The 17,806-nt window shown below is 42.5% G+C and overlaps 1 protein-coding gene across 5 annotated transcripts in view; it reads right to left on the bottom strand.

Moving 5' to 3' along the window:
- The window catches only part of cdk14 (cyclin dependent kinase 14), a 177,086-nt gene that overhangs the window by 31,661 nt on the left and 127,619 nt on the right, over window positions 1-17,806 (bottom strand). For all 5 annotated transcript variants that reach the window (XM_068736161.1, XM_068736160.1, XM_068736162.1 and 2 more), the window contains one exon: window positions 12,031-12,181. In XM_068736161.1, coding sequence (XP_068592262.1) covers window positions 12,066-12,181 — 116 coding nt within the window. In that variant the 3' untranslated portion in view covers window positions 12,031-12,065. The remainder of the gene's footprint in view (window positions 1-12,030; window positions 12,182-17,806) is intronic.

The following is a 17,806-nucleotide window of genomic DNA, read 5'->3' as shown; positions in this document are numbered from 1 at the left end:
TCTATCCAGAGACGGACATAGCACTTTGATCAAATAAAAAATAAAAAAACGATCATCGTGCCAGTCGATACATACCCATTTATACATTGTGTAGGACATTGAAATCGTCATCATTTGGTTTGAGTAGCCTTTCAATCATTATATTTCAATATTTTGATTTGATGTTGTTCTCCATCTACATTGTCACTGTCATTTAGGCCTAACAACAGCTATTTTGAATTAGGGTGTATGCCATCCTAACTATCCTAACTTAGCTATTACAGAACAGAAGTTAGGACGGTTCTGTAATAGCTACATTTCAGTTCTGTAATAAGATTTTTTTCCCAAAAGCAGTTAGGAGACATGTTTCTGTAATACCTAAAATCCTAAACGTCCTAAACTGAGAGAAGATATGATTTCTGAGACCAGGAGCTGACCTTTAGCATGTCAGGTCAATGCAATGCATTGGCACCTGAGCCCGAAGCTTTACGCGAGCTGATACTTTCTCTGCACCTGTTAGGTCAGGTAGCGTACCAGTAGACCAGAGATACCAGGTTTCTGTGTTCTATTTTGTCAGAGCATTTGATTGATTGCTGTCGGGCTGTAATGACAATTTCAACAAATATAACCATGAAATGTTTCTAAAATACATTACCCACGCTAGCTTTAATGATGACCCCTCATCACACCCTTTTGAATATATTTTTTAATTAAGGTGGACGCAAACATGCACTGATTCACATTTTATTTTGATGTAATTTCTGAAAATGTGCGTATTACCTGAGCAACACTATGAACATAACATGAGAGAGCTCAGGTCAGCCAGGCCCCTAAGTGTTAGTATTGAGGAAGCGTAAGCTGACCAGTCTTAGCGGCAGAGTAAGTACTCGTATCTCACTGCAGGGGCAGGTCAACTGAACACAACTTCAAACGGGAATCAATAATCATAATATTGCTTTGCACTCTCTGAAAACAGGCCCATCGGCAGGGAAGTGTTCCCCCTGCATCTCCTTTAACACTCCTCCCTTTCATGCACTGACATTCATGTCTTGCCACTCTCTTCCCCCTGCAGTGTGGGATTCCCTATACAGGGCACAGTGTTTCCAGGACACTCATATACAGGGCTGCAGTGTGCCGCTAACACGCAAACTCCCCGGCGAGAGTATAATTTGCCAGTCATGTCCAATTCGGATCGAGTAAATCTCCTGCTGACTTCCTGCCTGGACTCGCTGATGCTGGGAAAACAAATCTGGTACAGTACGGTCACAAGACCCGCATGCTGGAGCCAACGACCAGTGTGAGATGCCGGAGGATGACTCGGCTCTTTTGGATTAAAGCTGCAACGTTTTGTGCTAAAAACTGTATCATTTGCTACCAAAGTATTATTTATCATTGGTCAGTGTTTCCCTCACATTTCTATTCATGTCATTGTGAAAAATACACATATTGAAATACAGTGAGTCTTTAGAGGCAATTCAAGGCTATATATATATATATATATATATATATATATATATATATATATATATATTCAGTTTCTCTCTCTCTCTTTTTCTTGTTTTCTCTATGCCCCACCACATTGTTGTAGCATATAAAAAGTGTCTGGTTTTGTGTTACGGTGATAATGTAGTTTCAGTATCTCGTAAGACAAAAACATGCTGTGAATTTTGGAAATTATTATCTTTTCTTTCTTTTTTCAATATATTATGACTTTTGGACAACCAGCAAACAAGGACACAGCGTTACTCACTGTGTGTATTTGAGAGTCAGAGAGGGGAAGCTGGTGGCTGTATGCAATGTTTTTGTAAGTTATTAACAATAATATTTTGAATATCAACATTATGAATGAAACTTCAAAGCTTCAAACTATTCAGTACAGCCCTAGGGATTACCCATGTAGCCCAGCAGGAAAGATGTCTGAAAATACAGCTCTTTAGTGATTCTTGGGTTTTAGACCAAATGAACAAGTAGAGCCAGAGAATGTGAACGATGAGATTTAAAGATGAAAACGTTACATATCTCAGCTCCCATCTTAAAAATCACCATCCAACAGAATACGCAAGTGTGCCACCTACTATCCACAAAGAGCAGCTGGACCAAAACTCCTTAATCTTAAGAGTTTGTTTCAACTCAACCTAATAGGTTAGTTGTGAAAGCAACAGAAAACCAAACGGAAATACTAAAACCCAGACTGTCACTGCTGTTGACTCATTTGAACTTTTCCTTTAGCAGGGCTATCAACATTTTAGATTGAAATGACATTCTCTGAGCACCTTAGCGCTCCCCAGAGGATAAACAAGATCCATGTTAAAGATCCCACTCCCTTAGTTCCATCATTGAACACAACATCATGATCTAATGAACAAATTATGAAGTCATTTTCAGAGCACATTGAGAAGATAAACCCTTTTGATTTTGATGACCTCGTGACTTTTTCTAACACGACCCTCAGGGCCCTCTGCAGATAAGGCCCTGAAAAACAGAAGAAATCATCAGTATGTTGAGTCTCTGGGGACCACTGGAGGGTCTTTACACTTTGAATCATGTTAATGAAAGCAGTATATATGCTCTAATTGGAAAACGTATACATATGTATGCTGCTCTTCTACTTGGTGAACAGGTCCACGCAACATGCAGACTGAAGGCAGACACGAGCACATGCTCACTTCCCTCCACACACAAAAGCTCCTCAGTACAGTAGCTACATGTTCAGTGGACAAAAGCTCCACTGTCCACACACTGTGACCGTTAGATTGACTCTTCAATTGGATTTTTATGGGGGAACATGTGCTGCTATGGTGTACAGTATACAGAATAATTGGTGGTGTGGATTCAGGAGTAGCAGTTTAATAGACGACACTCCTGGTCTGGATCACTTGGATTTTTCCTGGCAGCTTTGTCAGAGCCGAACACAAAGTGGGTCACAGCTCTGCAATGCTTTCTCAAATCAAATTGAAAACAGCTAAATAAGTAGCCAAGTCCTCACTGCACCATTGTGCCACATACCTTACTAGATGCCACTTTGCTTGGCCCTCAGAACAGAAGCAGGTATATTTCTATAAAGTGAAGGTGCTTTGACTTCCTTACTTTCAACTAGATTTCTACCACTGCATTCATTTTTAATATGTGAATCAACCAAATGCTAATAAAAAGCATACACCCTTTTTATTCAGAAAATGTGCCACTTCAATTCAAGGTAGAGGTGCAACATGCATACAGTACATGCAACCACACCGTCCCTCGCCACATCCATCTGAGCTCAACTCATTATCCCACAATGCTTTTAATCGCAAGACTGGCAAAGTGGAACTCATTAGCATGCTTTATTTGACACTAATTCACTCATCGGAGACGAGGAGCTCCAGATCTGCTGCTGTAGAGGGGCTGTTGGCTGCACCACATAAGAAGGAACTGGTTGTTCTTTTCCTTTTTGGAGGAGCAAAAAAGGGAAGGAGGTACGTGTGCAATGCTCATTAGGGAGAGCCATATGGTGGAGGCAAGAGGAGGAGATGGGGAAAGAAAAAACTGGGAGATGGAGGGATGGGAGAGAAATTGACACGGCACTTGGTCTGCATCGCTGGGACACATCCTTCATTGTTGAGATTTGTTTACAGCTATTTGGATGCATCCACCCGAACTGCTGTTAAATTGTTTTCTCCTCTTCTATCAGAAGGCAGGTGTGCATTTTCCATTCCAACAAAGAGTGGAGGAGCTGAGAGAACACTACACCGCCAGAAACATACAGAAATATATCAATAATCCTCCCAATATTACCATGACAAACTGGTGGAAGGGGAAGGATGGAGTGCTGGGAGAAAGAGTGTTATTGTGACTAGAGGGGAACTTATGATAATGGGAGTCGGATCTCCTCCTACGTGTCGGCCTGATGGCATCTGCTGCCTCCATCAACAAATTATACATGAAATCAAATCCTGCACCTCCTGGAGGACTCCTCCCTCCATCCTCCTCCTCCACCTCGTCCGTCCCTTACCTCTCCTCTCTCCTCCTTTTGCTCTGTTTACTTTCTGCTTTGTCTTCATTCCTCCTCCTTTGTCCAGCCTCTACCCCCACTTCATCTCCTCCCCTCCTGGCTTTGTCCTCTCATCATCTCCTCTCTTTTCCTCTCACTTGACAACAAGTAGGAGAAGTTTGTAAGTGTGTACCCAGAGGGAGTTGACCACAATAATTCTGCGTCCTCCTTCTATACCTTCCCATCGCTCCCTCTTTTCTTCTCCCTGTCTTCTTCTTTCTGTCCCACCTAACCCTGCCTCTGTTCTGACCGTCTGAGAGAGCACGCTTCATCACATCCAATCCCCCCAGCTGTCAATTATCCACCGCACAGAGAGAGGGAGAGGAGGGGAGTGATACTTTCTGTGTTGGTAAAATTGTTAGCACTACTACACATGGCAATGCTATCACTTCTATGCTAATATAACATTCCTATTTACAATTAACACTTGAAACGATGAAGGCTCTCGCAGATGACAAACTAGTACAAAATGTAAAACACACTTTAGTGTTTCATCTTTACCTCATTGCTTAAGATTTCACTTCTTTTCAGAAAATATCCCAAAACACTGGCGATGAGGAAGATCTCTTGTAGATAATAATAAATATGAAACTAAATTTGAATCATACCCTCTATGATTAGATATTTAGCCAAGGCGGATCTATAGCGGGAACCATAAAGTGCATCATTGGATGGATGGGAAAAATGACACTGAATGGAACTGCATAGTTTACAAAAATAATTTACAAACAGTTTCTGATTGGATGATTACACTCAAACAAATTGCTCCCAAATCTAAACCTAAAAAAATCTAAGAGGCAGGAAAACCTACCATCATTTCAAGAAAAAAAAAAGAACCCCAAATGGACTGGAGGATAATTAGACCCCAGCAGACTCTGACACAGATATGCAGACTCTGACACAGATATGCACAGGCAGCAGCAGCAGCATGATGCTGCACCAATTAACAGGCAGCCGTGGTCAAACACAGCAGCAGTACACACTTCATAGTTCAAACAAGGCTTTTTTTGTACTGAGGTGATGATGATAATACAGCATGTGAGTCCGCTCACATATCACACAAACTCACAAACTTTTTATTTCTTGAAATGATGGTAGGTTTTCCTGTTGTTTGTAATGGCTGTAGCATTAGAGGCGGTGGTACTGTCATAGAGTATCAGCAGGGATGCTCTGGAAGAAGTGGTGGTGACAATAGTACAGTTAGTCAGACTAGCTACACATAGAACATGCAGAGATCATCTTAAAAATGTTCTGCACGTTTAATATCTTTTTAGTTTTATGAATATATATTGTGTTTTGTTTTGTTTTCAGTCCAGTAAAAGGTTTAGATTTGGGAGCAATTTGTTTGAGTGTAACCAAATCCAATCAGAAACTGTTTGTAAATTATTTTTGTAAATTATGAAGTTCCATTCAGTGTCAAGACCTGCGGCTTGATTATGGCAAACATAACATTACTTCTGTATTAATACTAAATATTTAAATTATTTTATTGACTTTGGAAACATGACGCATGTTGAAGTTTTCCTTTTGTACATCTTAAAGTTAAATGCATCAATCTGGAGCAATTGTTGAGCACAATTAAGTGTCTAGATTTATGAAGAACTTTGTGCTCTAGTAAACAATTTAATCATAAACACACTGGTCGTATAGATATGATTTCCAAGCCGACCTATAGCCGGCCGCGGCGCACCGCCAAATGTGTGCATCGAGGGCCAGGAAGCTCGTCCCACGAGGGGATGCTCCCACACCGAGCGCGGTGAGACAAACCGCCGTATGGGGGTGCGCTGGATTTATAACACAAGACAAAAAAAAGAGCATAATTGTGAAACAGAATGCAACACAATGATGGTTTTATCTTGATTATCTCGGAAGCCAATTTGATTAATGGACCAGCCCTACTTACCTAACTACCTTTACCTCAAGTCTCAAGACAATTCAAAATGTGTTCCAACATAAACCAGGAATATTATTACGTTTACATCCATTGACAGTCTTTTAAAAATCCTCACTTCATATCCAGTAATATCACTGCACGACAACTATGGACGTGTTGGGAAATGATGGTGGTTCCCACAGATAAGCTAGGGCTAATGGTCAGGTTAGTGTGACACACTACATTGTTACACTGGCTCAGAGTATTGGCACTGGACGTGAATGTGAGTGGTGGAATTGTGCAATAACAGCATAATTCCTAAAGACACAGTCAACTGAACTTAATGAAAAACTTGCATGTGATTTTTAATTTGTTTAATAAACCACACATCAGCAAACATGACAACCTGCTTATGATCGTGGGAGTGTAGCTTGTGTTGGCAAATGACAGAGAGACTGTGTGATGATTTCGGAGAGGAGTGAAGAGAGAATGATGAGGAATATTCATTTTGATCTCAACGCCACGCGGCCCATGAGAAGATAATGTTAAAGGATGCACATGCAACATTAATATCTCTTCATATAAAAACATTCTGCGACAGGTAAGCTGAAGCTCCTGCTCTGTGCGCGTTCACGTTAGGTTTAATGAGAGCCCGTAGTGCAAACGTCGGCGTCCGTAAGAGCAGGATGTAAATAAATAAGGTAAACAGGGGCTGGAAAGGCACTGCATACAAATTGGGTAGAGCTGCAGTTCAACATCAAGTGCCTTCACAATGCTTCTCCGGGAGGATGAGATGAATTGAAAGCCCACATTACTGGCGGGCAGTCAATCTGTAAAGTTATAAGAGGTAGTGGGAGAGTGAAACTGGCTGATTTGACTGAAGGCTCTCCATTTCTCAAGGCTATGCCTGCGGTTATCCCCCCCCCACCCACCCCACCCCTCCGGCTCACAGCAGGGATATACTTTAAATCACTTTGTCCTCTACCTAGAAAAACTTTCTGACAGGTCGTTCTATGGACCGCACAAAATCTATTTCTTCTCACTATAGAGCCAGAAATATTCTTCTCTGTCCCGTTGACTTTGTACGTTTTGGACACCGATGGCTTCAAGTAGAAAGACGCCAGGGTAGAAACACACCAGGGGACAAATGGTGCTTTCACTTTCAAGAGAAATGCCTGCACAGCTATGACGGTTCCCTGCATTTTATCCCTCAAAATTGTAGCACGGTCACTAGGATGATACCTCAGGCAAGTGTGTGTGTGTGTGTGTGTGTGTGTGTGTGTGTGTGTGTGTGTTTAGATAAATAGCTGGCACCTCTACATTCCGGACACTACTGTCAAGCTTTGCCTGCAGCCGTTATCTTCAAAGTGACACAGTGATGCTCGAGGGCCGGAGTGTCCCGCCGCCGACCTGTGAAGGGTGACTGCACAGAGAGTCTGCTGCTTTGTGTGAAGTCCGGCCACAAGACCAGCACAAGCACAGAGAGCAGCACTCAACCACATGATATCAGCTGTCGGGATAAAAAAAGAAAAACATTTGAAATTTGAAAAAATACGAGATGTTGGTTGTTGTTCATGAGGTTAAAAAGTAACCAGATGCATCGACAGTCTGACAGTCACCAGGAGAACAACAGCATCGGCCGTGTCTTCCAACACTTCAAACCAACCATTTTCCTGACAACGGCCTCTTGTGGTGCTGCAGATAATGACTGATGTTTCTTGACAAACTAAAAGGTATAATCCCACAAACACAAAACACCGGAGACCCAACTTGATCAGTCACATACCAACGCTCGGCCAGGACTGTTGGCGTCACAGGGCAGCCCAGCACGTCAAACTATGACGCTCCAATATGGTGGCAATAATCGCATGGTTAACATTGTGGATTCAATTTCTTAGGTTTAGGCAATAAAACCAAAACTCACCGTAGAGCACAACGTCACGGTGCGGCTCGATCTCACGTTTGGGAGTAACTTTTCTTGTTTTTTTCTGATGTAGATAGCACCCCCTCAATGTAGGCGGGATTCTTAGCTGATCTTCAAAGCAACGCCACGTGAAATTTCTGTGACACAATCACAGTGTGGCAACCGGCAACCAAGTAGAGGAAGACCACGGCGTGGTTTGGCAGGCTAAAAATCTGGGTTGAACTGCGATTGCTATTGACGTCAGCTTGGCTATTTAAAAATGGCAGGTTTATGCATGATGTCCCATGTAGCGCGAGTGATGATTCTCTCTGACCAATCACAACCCAGTATTGGCTCAGCTCCCTTGCTTGAGGGGATACCAAAAAAAGCACCAGGTACCACTCTGCCCGGCAACTGGATAAGCAAGGTTACGAATTTGAGACACAAGCTCTTTTTAAGACTTTCCATCGGTTAAACATTTGTAAAACCCATAGACAGATGGTGACCAATAGCATTGATTTATGAAAAACAGGTGATGAAATATGGAGTTACAAGGTTTCCACCCGACAGCGATTATAGATGAGTATAGATGTGTAACAAGGCTTCAATCCGCTGAAGATTTGCTTTCAAAACACAACCGACTAAATTCCTCTTTGGATCGAGGCACTGAGCTGTTGATTTTGCCTCTTTCATGTTGCTTTTTTGCTCCCTGATTGAATCAATGTTTTATGCTTTGTTATGTATTCCGACTGTGAGCGCACTGCATCCAATTCTTCACAGCCTGGAGTGTCAGTGAAGTGTGTTGAAGCTCAGAGACAGGGCAGCTGTCTCCCACTTGTTGTTGGGACTCGGAACTGAACTGTGTGGTCACTGAGTGGATTGATGGGGGGGGGGGGGGGGGGGGGGCGTTGCCTACCCTCGGCACCGAGTTGCATCAGCTAATCTTGTGAATAATGCAGAATCATGAATAAACATGGATCAATGCAGTGCAATACTGTAAAGGAGACCTGCCTTTATCCCCCCCACCCTTCTTCTCTTTTCCACCCCTGCCTCCATTTTTTCAGTCCACTACCTCTATCTCTTTTCTCAACACAAAAACAGTCTCTTTTACCTCCTTTTCCCTCCCTGCCAAAATCAAACACTCCCCCTCCCCTCCTCTGTCACTCTCTCCCCGCCCTTTTCTTTTCCTCTCTGGCCACAGCAGTGACAGACATTGTAGTGCCGTAGTGTTGCCGTGTCTCGGTGCGGACGAGTCAGACCCGGCCTTCACTCTCGGCTCAATGGCTGCCCGGGTTTCCTCAAAGGCAGCCATCCAGCCAGCACAAAGCCTGCCCACTGGGAATAGACCCACAAAAGAGAAAAGGGAGCTGCTCGCCTCCTTTGCTCCGCTTCGTCTGAAGCGGCCTGCCTCCACCACCTCCTATAAATAATACAACGCTGCCTGAACAAAAAGGAACCCTGCCCTGCTCCCGCAAGCCCCTGCTTCCATCTCTCTTTAATTCCCTCCCTCCCTCCACCCTTCTCCCTGTTCCCCTTCTCCTCACCCCTCTTACCTCTGATTTTAAATCCATCCAGTCAAATGCTCAATGTGCTCATTATACTTTGCAGTCTTATATACTATAATATTGTATCTTATCTTATCTTATGGTATCTTAGTGTCCGAAGGGTTTTAAATAGTAAGGTTTGAGTGAAGAGAGTTTGAAAATAAATGTTTTGATATAGTTTTGCTGTTATTATAAGCAGCCTCCATTTACTTCAATTCTTCAACACTACTGTGCATTTTTTTGGTTTCTTTTCTATAAGAATTCACGGTAACACAAGGCGAGTAATTCATTTACAAACAATCAGTTGTGGGTGAAGTTTTCCTTTAACCAAGTGTTTTCAGTGGCAACAAGTCCTGTCGTTTGGGAGGCGGTTTTTAAAAGCCAAGAGGAACCTTTCCAACTGTTGCATAATAGTGTAATATTGTACATCAGGGTTTGCTAAGCTCGTATCACTAATACATACACCCCAAAAAAACAAACAGAGGAAAAGAAAGAAGAAACCTTTAGAAGAGCAACAGAGGAGGGATCCCTCTTCAAGGATGGACAGAAGTGAAAAATAGACGTCATGTGTCCACATAATAAAATGACACATACAATGAGAGCAGTGATGGCAGTAGTAGCAGTCATATGGTAATAAAAGCAGTACTTATAATAGAAATATGACAAATAATAATTAGAATATTAACTAGCAAGTAATCCCATAGTGTTAGCACTTCATGTTAGCCAGCTAGCGTTAGCCCGCTGTCATATTACTAATATTAGCTAATGATGTCTCCTATGACATGATTGTAACATCGACACTGCAAGTCAATGCATTGATTCCTCATGACATTTCTAGCTGGATGACATTAACTCAGCTCATGTCAAACAGTAACATAATGGTGAATAATGCATGTTCTGTACTGTTTGGGTTCTCTAAGTCATTGCAACTATAAACACTTGGTAGGAAATCCAGTTCAAACATGTGCACGAGTGATGTTTGTGGGAACGTGTGAATGTGTGTGTGTGTGTGCATGTGTCAGTGTATTAATGTGAATGTGTGCACAGGGATTAGGCTGCTATCAGGGAAGCTCTCCCAGCCTGTCAGGCTTTAGAACGGCTCGGACAAAGAGGCTGATTTCAATGTAAATGCAGCAGCTGAGAGGACACAGCTCTCTCAGTGGGGTGACTTCCACCCTCCACACACACACACACACACATACACACACACACACACACACACACACACACACACACACACACACACACACACACACACACACACAGAGCATGGAGATTTGGTAGAGGGAACATCAAGAGATAAAATGCTGAAGAGTATCAGACAAAGTTGGAGATCGCTAGTAGCGGAGTTGATTTTGCACCTGTCAGTAATTACAGATGTACTGTGCTCCACAGCGCTGTGCTGCGGCCCTGTGTTGGCCCTCACAATCCAGTCCATCATTAGGACAGCCATTATCCCCGTGGCTGGCCTCTGTACCTCTTATTACATGCAAATGGTGCGGCTTTATCCGAGTGGTGAATGAGACCCCGGCCTCTAAAGAATGGGACACCCTCCTTGCCCACTCAAAGCCATTCCTCCATCTATTACTGCATTCTCTGCTTCAGCGCACACGGCACAGATCTCATGGCGTCATCGGTGTTAGAAAGGGATGCAGAGACGCGTTCAGAGAGCTGTCACTGAGACTACTTGATGAACTGAACAGCTAATGATCAAATATGCACAATCGAAGCCCAATGTGCATTAGAGTATTGTTTTCAAACATTTTATGGTCTATTTTCTAGTGCATATATTTCCACTTTTCAAAGCTAATTTGACTTTTAAGATGTTTTAGTGGCACGATTTTTACATATTTATTTATTGCTATGATTGAATCTATTGTTTCTTTTCCTGACAGAAACTGACTCCCAGTTTACAGTCTATTGTCTCAATCAAAATATTTTGCAACATATTTGCTTTCAAATGGGGTTGTTATGTAGAAAATGAGGAAAATGAATTACAATGGAAGATTCCAGGGAATCTGTTGTTTTCTGCTCTTTTCTTTACAGTGGACCTTCTTCAGCCACAATTCTTGCATTTTGCCATTGGAGAGACATGTGTTTAGAGGTATTCTATTGATGTGGTTGTAAAGGACTGGTTTCCCAATAGCAATAGAATAATTAACTAACCACATTTAGTAAATTCACTGGGTTGGGACTGCTGCTGTTGCTTTTTTTTTGTAAAGCTGTGTTTGTTATTTTTTTGTCTGTTTTAATTGTATGCATTTCTATTGTATTATACAATAATGATATTGAAAAAAAAGTAGAAAAACTTTCCATTCTTGAAGAAATTGATTGACGAGGACACTTTAAAAGAACGCTTTTGTTCTGTTTGAGCATCATGAGCACAATTTCCCCCCATTTTGTTTACACATTTTATAAGAATCTCTGAATGGTTAAAGCAGCCTAATGCAGGCTAATCCACACAACCCAGAGTCCTGTGAGCATGCTCTCAGCCCTGAGAGTTAAAAACAGAAACACATTCTTCTTCTTTTTCAAGGGCAAAATGTGGGTAACTATGATGCAAGGCAACGTTAGCCTACACTCTGCTTTGCAAAGGGGATGCTATTTCATGTGAACATGAATATAAAACTAAAGTGTAGATATAGCTACACCACACTTCATACCGTTTGTCTCTTCTTCTTGCATGGTAATGAGCACGTACCTGTCAGGCAGTCGTGTGCAGCATGCTGCCTCAGGTCAGTGTTTGCTGCCAGAGGATGCCTTGCCTTGACTGTTCCTTCGTGCACACACCTGTATGCTGTCCCCGCTCTCTGTCTGCAGCTTGACATTTGGTACGGTGAAGATAGAAGACACTGCGGGGGGAGAAGACGCAGGCAGATTAGAAGCGTGCGGGCTGACAGGAAAACGAACATTTCAGAAAAAGTTGTTAAAACAGAAATGGGTATTAAGAAGTGAATACATGAATATTAATTTTGCAGAGTCTTTTCAAATGGTGTTGTCATAGAAATAAATATCTTTAAAGGTATTTTAAGTTACATTTTAACATGTGCTTTTTTATATTGGAATATGTTTGGAATGTGATTTGAACATTTGAGACATATTTAGGCAACATGAACGCTAAACATAGTTGCACAGGAAGTTGCATGGAAAATACTATAAGCGATGTGACCATTGCGTGTGAAATGTTTTAAAGAAAGAAGGTAATTTGTCTCATCGGTTCCTGTTATGTCATATATTAGCCCCTTTTCACTGCAGGAAGTAAAGTTAAAACCTGGCGCTTCCCATGACCTGAACTAACCCATAATCCTTTCAGGCTTTGGTAACGGACTCTTCCTTGACATTCTATCATTTCTATGCACTCGAATGGCCTTGGAGTTTAGTCCAAGTTATTTTGTTCAGGCTGGTCTCATCCAACATTCGGAGCAAAAGCTAGATTCGTAGATATCCCATGAAATAATTTCCTTTAGTATCCACGTAATCGTGAACGAGGAAGCATAGAGCTAAATCACACTCAGGGCGGAGAGGAGGTGGATGAGTCCAACAAACTACGACCTTTGAGTCAGGGAACAGCTGTTCGTTGTGAAACGAGGAGTCAACGTTGACATTTTTGTCACGTATGTTTCACAATTAGTTATGGCACTTTCGTGGTTATTTGAACCCAAACGGCGATCTTTTCCGAAACCTTACTAAGTAGTTTTGTTGACTGAACCTAACTGAGTTTCCTGCGGAGAAGGAAGTTTATTTGGAAATGACCGTATTCATTTAAGCGCACGTAACTTTTCTTGGAACCGCTGGATGAGGATACGTTGTTGTGTTATGTTACCTAATTTATAAGTTAGATCAATACACATCCTTTCAAGGAAGAGTGATTAACACATGATTTGCAACCATAACAGATGTGATCACACATGTGATGTTCCACTGGCGATGGTGGTGACCGAGCCTGGAGCTCTGCAGCGGGACCCTATTGCCTTGGGGAGGCGTGTCTCACAGATTGAAAACCCATCTGTATCGTAGTATCTAAAGTTATCCAGCTAGCCCGAACTGACGGTGTCTCAAACTTGCCAACAAAGTTGTAATCATTAAAAATGTTGGCCATAACATTGTGATATTGTCCTAAGTTGTGGATACCATTAAATAAAGATATGAAATCGTAATTCAAGGTGAGGAAAATACCCACTACTCTATTCCATTGGCTCATTGTGGTTCTGTTTATATTCTGGGAAACAATGGGGATGCAAAGTTGTTTATTCAGCACTAATTCCTATTTGAGGCAAATGGATTGAAATACATGCTCCATCTGGGAAGAGCACATCCTCCTCTCTAAGTAGGAAATAAAGGCAGCAGGGGAAACGGACTGCTCTGTCTGGGCAATTTCTGTCCTTTCACTTACAAATCTATATAAGTCCAGAGAGATGGGAGCCCCCCCCCCCCCCCAAGGCCTTTGCTCTCACTTCTTGTACTTTGTACTGCCAGACCCCCACACACTCTCACTGAAATCTAAATTAAAAATGTCACAATCCAATCCACACAGTAACGGCAACCTCAGGAGCTCTCATTGTCTCAATAATTCTGCCATTGTCCATGGTAATCTGTCTGGGTATTGTCTGGATAAACCCATAATACACATGACAATAGAGTGTACAGTTGGCCATAGAGAACATACGCTTCATCCCCGCAGGGATAACATGGGACATTTACGTGAAAGGTTCATCAATTTCTCCACCATCTCTGACAAGTTTTTTTCTTGGCCATACATCCTCCATACCGGCGTTACTGGGTGTTATGAGCGGTACGGCATGCTTTCACTGAGCTGCTCACAGTGGCTCCAGGAACATGATTACCATGCTGTGGTTGTAGTCAAACACTCACAGCTGGAGTAATTAGCCAGTTCTTTATCTACATTCATTTCTCATTTGCATAATTTTGACACATCCTTCCCCCACAAAACTGCAAGTGGTAAATCCACACACACACAAACACACACACACACACACACACACACACACACACACACACACACACACACACACACACACACACACACACACACACACACACACACGGAGGATACTTTGTGTTTATCCACTCCTGTCCTCATTTTAGAAACTGTTTTAAGTCACTCCCATTCTTCCTTCGGTGGCTGTACTGCTTTATGTGTGTCACATGTGCGTTTGGAGAAGAGAGAATCAGAGAGAGAGAGAGAGAGAGAGAGAGAGAGAGAGCAATAAAGGGACAATAGAGAGAGAGAGAGAAAGAGAGAGAGAGAGAGAGAGAGAGAGAGAGAGAGAGAGAGAGAGAGAGTGAGCAAGCATGACAAGAATCTAAATGAGCCATCTCTCTTCTTTCCCTCTCTTAGTGGCCGTCGCTCTCTGATTCTTTTCAGACATGACAACCTGCTGGGGGCTGATAACAGGATTAATAATGCTGAAAAATCCTAATCGGCAGGAATTAAAAAAATGGAACTCTCCATTAAAATTGCCACCATGTCAGAATAACAGCTTAAGGGATTGGTGATGTATGTAGCGTGTCAAATAATATGGACATGTCATCTCTGACATATCTTCATTCAATAACCCAATTCTGTGGGATTAATTGAAATACAGTCTTACTGTGAAGCTTTAGCTGAAGCATAAAACACATAAAACAGTATTTATTCAAATCTCCGGCATGAGACTGATCTCAAAATTGTCACCAATGTGTATTACTTGATCTCGAAATAAAAAACAAAATTTACAAATGTGTACGATTTGTGTGTAATTTGCAAACATGTTCTATACTACACACCAGGCAATGTGAACACATGGAACAGTTTTACTAATGTCAACATGAATAAAAAAATATTTCACATACAGATTTTTGACATTCATTTGTATTTATTTGCAGATTGTTAAATGCATGCGTATTGAACAGTGGAGTTTTGAAACCATTTTCACGATTTCAAGTTATGTGCGCTTTCACTGGGACATCTGGTCTTTCGGAGAAATAGTGTGTAATTCCAAAGTGGGAAACACTTTTTTTCTAAATAGACAGCTGTAGATCAAAACCCTGTTGGCGGTTATTGGATGTGTGAGATATGTAAACTGAATATAAATTTACCATAACCTCTTTTAAGACTAGGCTTAATCCTTTCCTCTTTGATAACTGTTATAGTTAGGGCTAGCTCAGGTTTATGGTTAGTGCTGGCTCAGGTGTATAGTTAGGGCTGGCTCAGGTTTATAGCTAGGGCTGGCTCAGGTTTATAGCTAGGGCTGGCTCAGGTTTATAGTTAGAGCTGGCTCAGGTTTATAGTTAGGGCTGGCTCAGGTTTATAGCTAGGGCTGGCTCAGGTTTATAGTTAGGGCTGACTCAGGTTTATAGTTAGGGCTGACTCAGGTTTATAGTTAGAGCTGGCTCAGGTTTATAGTTAGGGCTGGCTCAGGTTTATAGCTAGGGCTGGCTCAGGTTTATAGTTAGAGCTGGCTCAGGTTTATAGTTAGGGCTGGTTCAGGTTTATAGCTAGGGCTGGCTCAGGTTTATAGTTAGGGCTGGCTCAGGTTTATAGTTAGAGCTGGCTCAGGTTTATAGCTAGGGCTGGCTCAGGTTTATAGTTAGGGCTGGTTCAGGTTTATAGCTAGGGCTGGCTCAGGTTTATAGTTAGGGCTGGTTTAGGTTTATAGCTAGGGCTGGCTCAGGTTTATAGTTAGAGCTGGTTCTGGTTTATAGTTAGAGCTGGCTCAGGTTTATAGCTAGGGCTGGCTCAGGTTTATAGTTAGAGCTGGCTCAGGTTTATAGCTAGGGCTGGCTCAGGTTTATAGTTAGGGCTGACTCAGGTTTATAGTTAGGGCTGGCTCAGGTTTATAGTTAGGGCTGGCTCAGGTTTATAGCTAGGGCTGGCTCAGGTTTATAGCTAGGGCTGGCTCAGGTTTATAGTTAGAGCTGGCTCAGGTTTATAGTTAGGGCTGGTTCAGGTTTATAGCCAGGGCTGGCTCAGGTTTATAGTTAGAGCTGGCTCAGGTTTATAGTTAGGGCTGGTTCAGGTTTATAGCTAGGGCTGGCTCAGGTTTATAGTTAGAGCTGGCTCAAGTTTATAGCTAGGGCTGGCTCAGGTTTATAGTTAGGGCTGACTCAGGTTTATAGCTAGGGCTGGCTCAGGTTTATAGTTAGAGCTGGCTCAGGTTTATAGTTAGGGCTGGTTCTGGTTTATAGCTAGGGCTGGCTCAGGTTTATAGTTAGAGCTGGCTCAAGTTTATAGCTAGGGCTGGCTCAGGTTTATAGTTAGGGCTGACTCAGGTTTATAGCTAGGGCTGGCTCAGGTTTATAGTTAGAGCTGGCTCAGGTTTATAGTTAGGGCTGGTTCTGGTTTATAGCTAGGGCTGGCTCAGGTTTATAGTTAGAGCTGGCTCAGGTTTATAGCTAGGGCTGGCTCAGGTTTATAGTTAGGGCTGACTCAGGTTTATAGTTAGGGCTGGTTCTGGTTTATAGCTAGGGCTGGCTCAGGTTTATAGTTAGAGCTGGCTCAGGTTTATAGCTAGGGCTGGCTCAGGTTTATAGCTAGGGCTGGCTCAGGTTTATAGTTAGAGCTGGCTCAGGTTTATAGCTAGGGCTGGCTCAGGTTTATAGTTAGGGCTGACTCAGGTTTATAGTTAGGGCTGGCTCAGGTTTATAGTTAGGGCTGGCTCAGGTTTATAGCTAGGGCTGGCTCAGGTTTATAGCTAGGGCTGGCTCAGGTTTATAGTTAGAGCTGGCTCAGGTTTATAGTTAGGGCTGGTTCAGGTTTATAGCCAGGGCTGGCTCAGGTTTATAGTTAGAGCTGGCTCAGGTTTATAGTTAGGGCTGGTTCAGGTTTATAGCTAGGGCTGGCTCAGGTTTATAGTTAGAGCTGGCTCAAGTTTATAGCTAGGGCTGGCTCAGGTTTATAGTTAGGGCTGACTCAGGTTTATAGCTAGGGCTGGCTCAGGTTTATAGTTAGAGCTGGCTCAGGTTTATAGTTAGGGCTGGTTCTGGTTTATAGCTAGGGCTGGCTCAGGTTTATAGTTAGAGCTGGCTCAGGTTTATAGCTAGGGCTGGCTCAGGTTTATAGTTAGGGCTGACTCAGGTTTATAGTTAGGGCTGGTTCTGGTTTATAGCTAGGGCTGGCTCAGGTTTATAGTTAGAGCTGGCTCAGGTTTATAGCTAGGGCTGGCTCAGGTTTATAGTTAGGGCTGACTCAGGTTTGCCTTGAACCAGCCTGTAGATAAGCTGCTATAGGCCTAGACTGCCGGGGACTTCCTAGGATACATTGAGCTCCTCTCTCCTCTTCTCTCTCTCCTTCTGTATGAATTCATGTCCCATTAACGCACATTACTGACTTTGCTTCCCCAGACTCTTTGTGCTTTCTTGCCTCGCAGGTTTCCATGGATCATGGTTATACCTGAACCCTGGTCTCCTGCAATGGCCCTGCTGACACCTACTGCTACTATTATTATTATTATTATTATTATTAATCACATTACTAT

The sequence above is a fragment of the Cebidichthys violaceus genome, unplaced genomic scaffold, assembly GCF_023349555.1.
Source record: "Cebidichthys violaceus isolate CVI_PGR_0920_01 unplaced genomic scaffold, fCebVio1.0.p SCAF_7, whole genome shotgun sequence".
Lineage (NCBI taxonomy): Eukaryota > Metazoa > Chordata > Actinopteri > Perciformes > Stichaeidae > Cebidichthys > Cebidichthys violaceus.
Note: the sequence above shows the minus strand (reverse complement) of the source record. Positions and strands in the feature narration are given on the sequence as shown.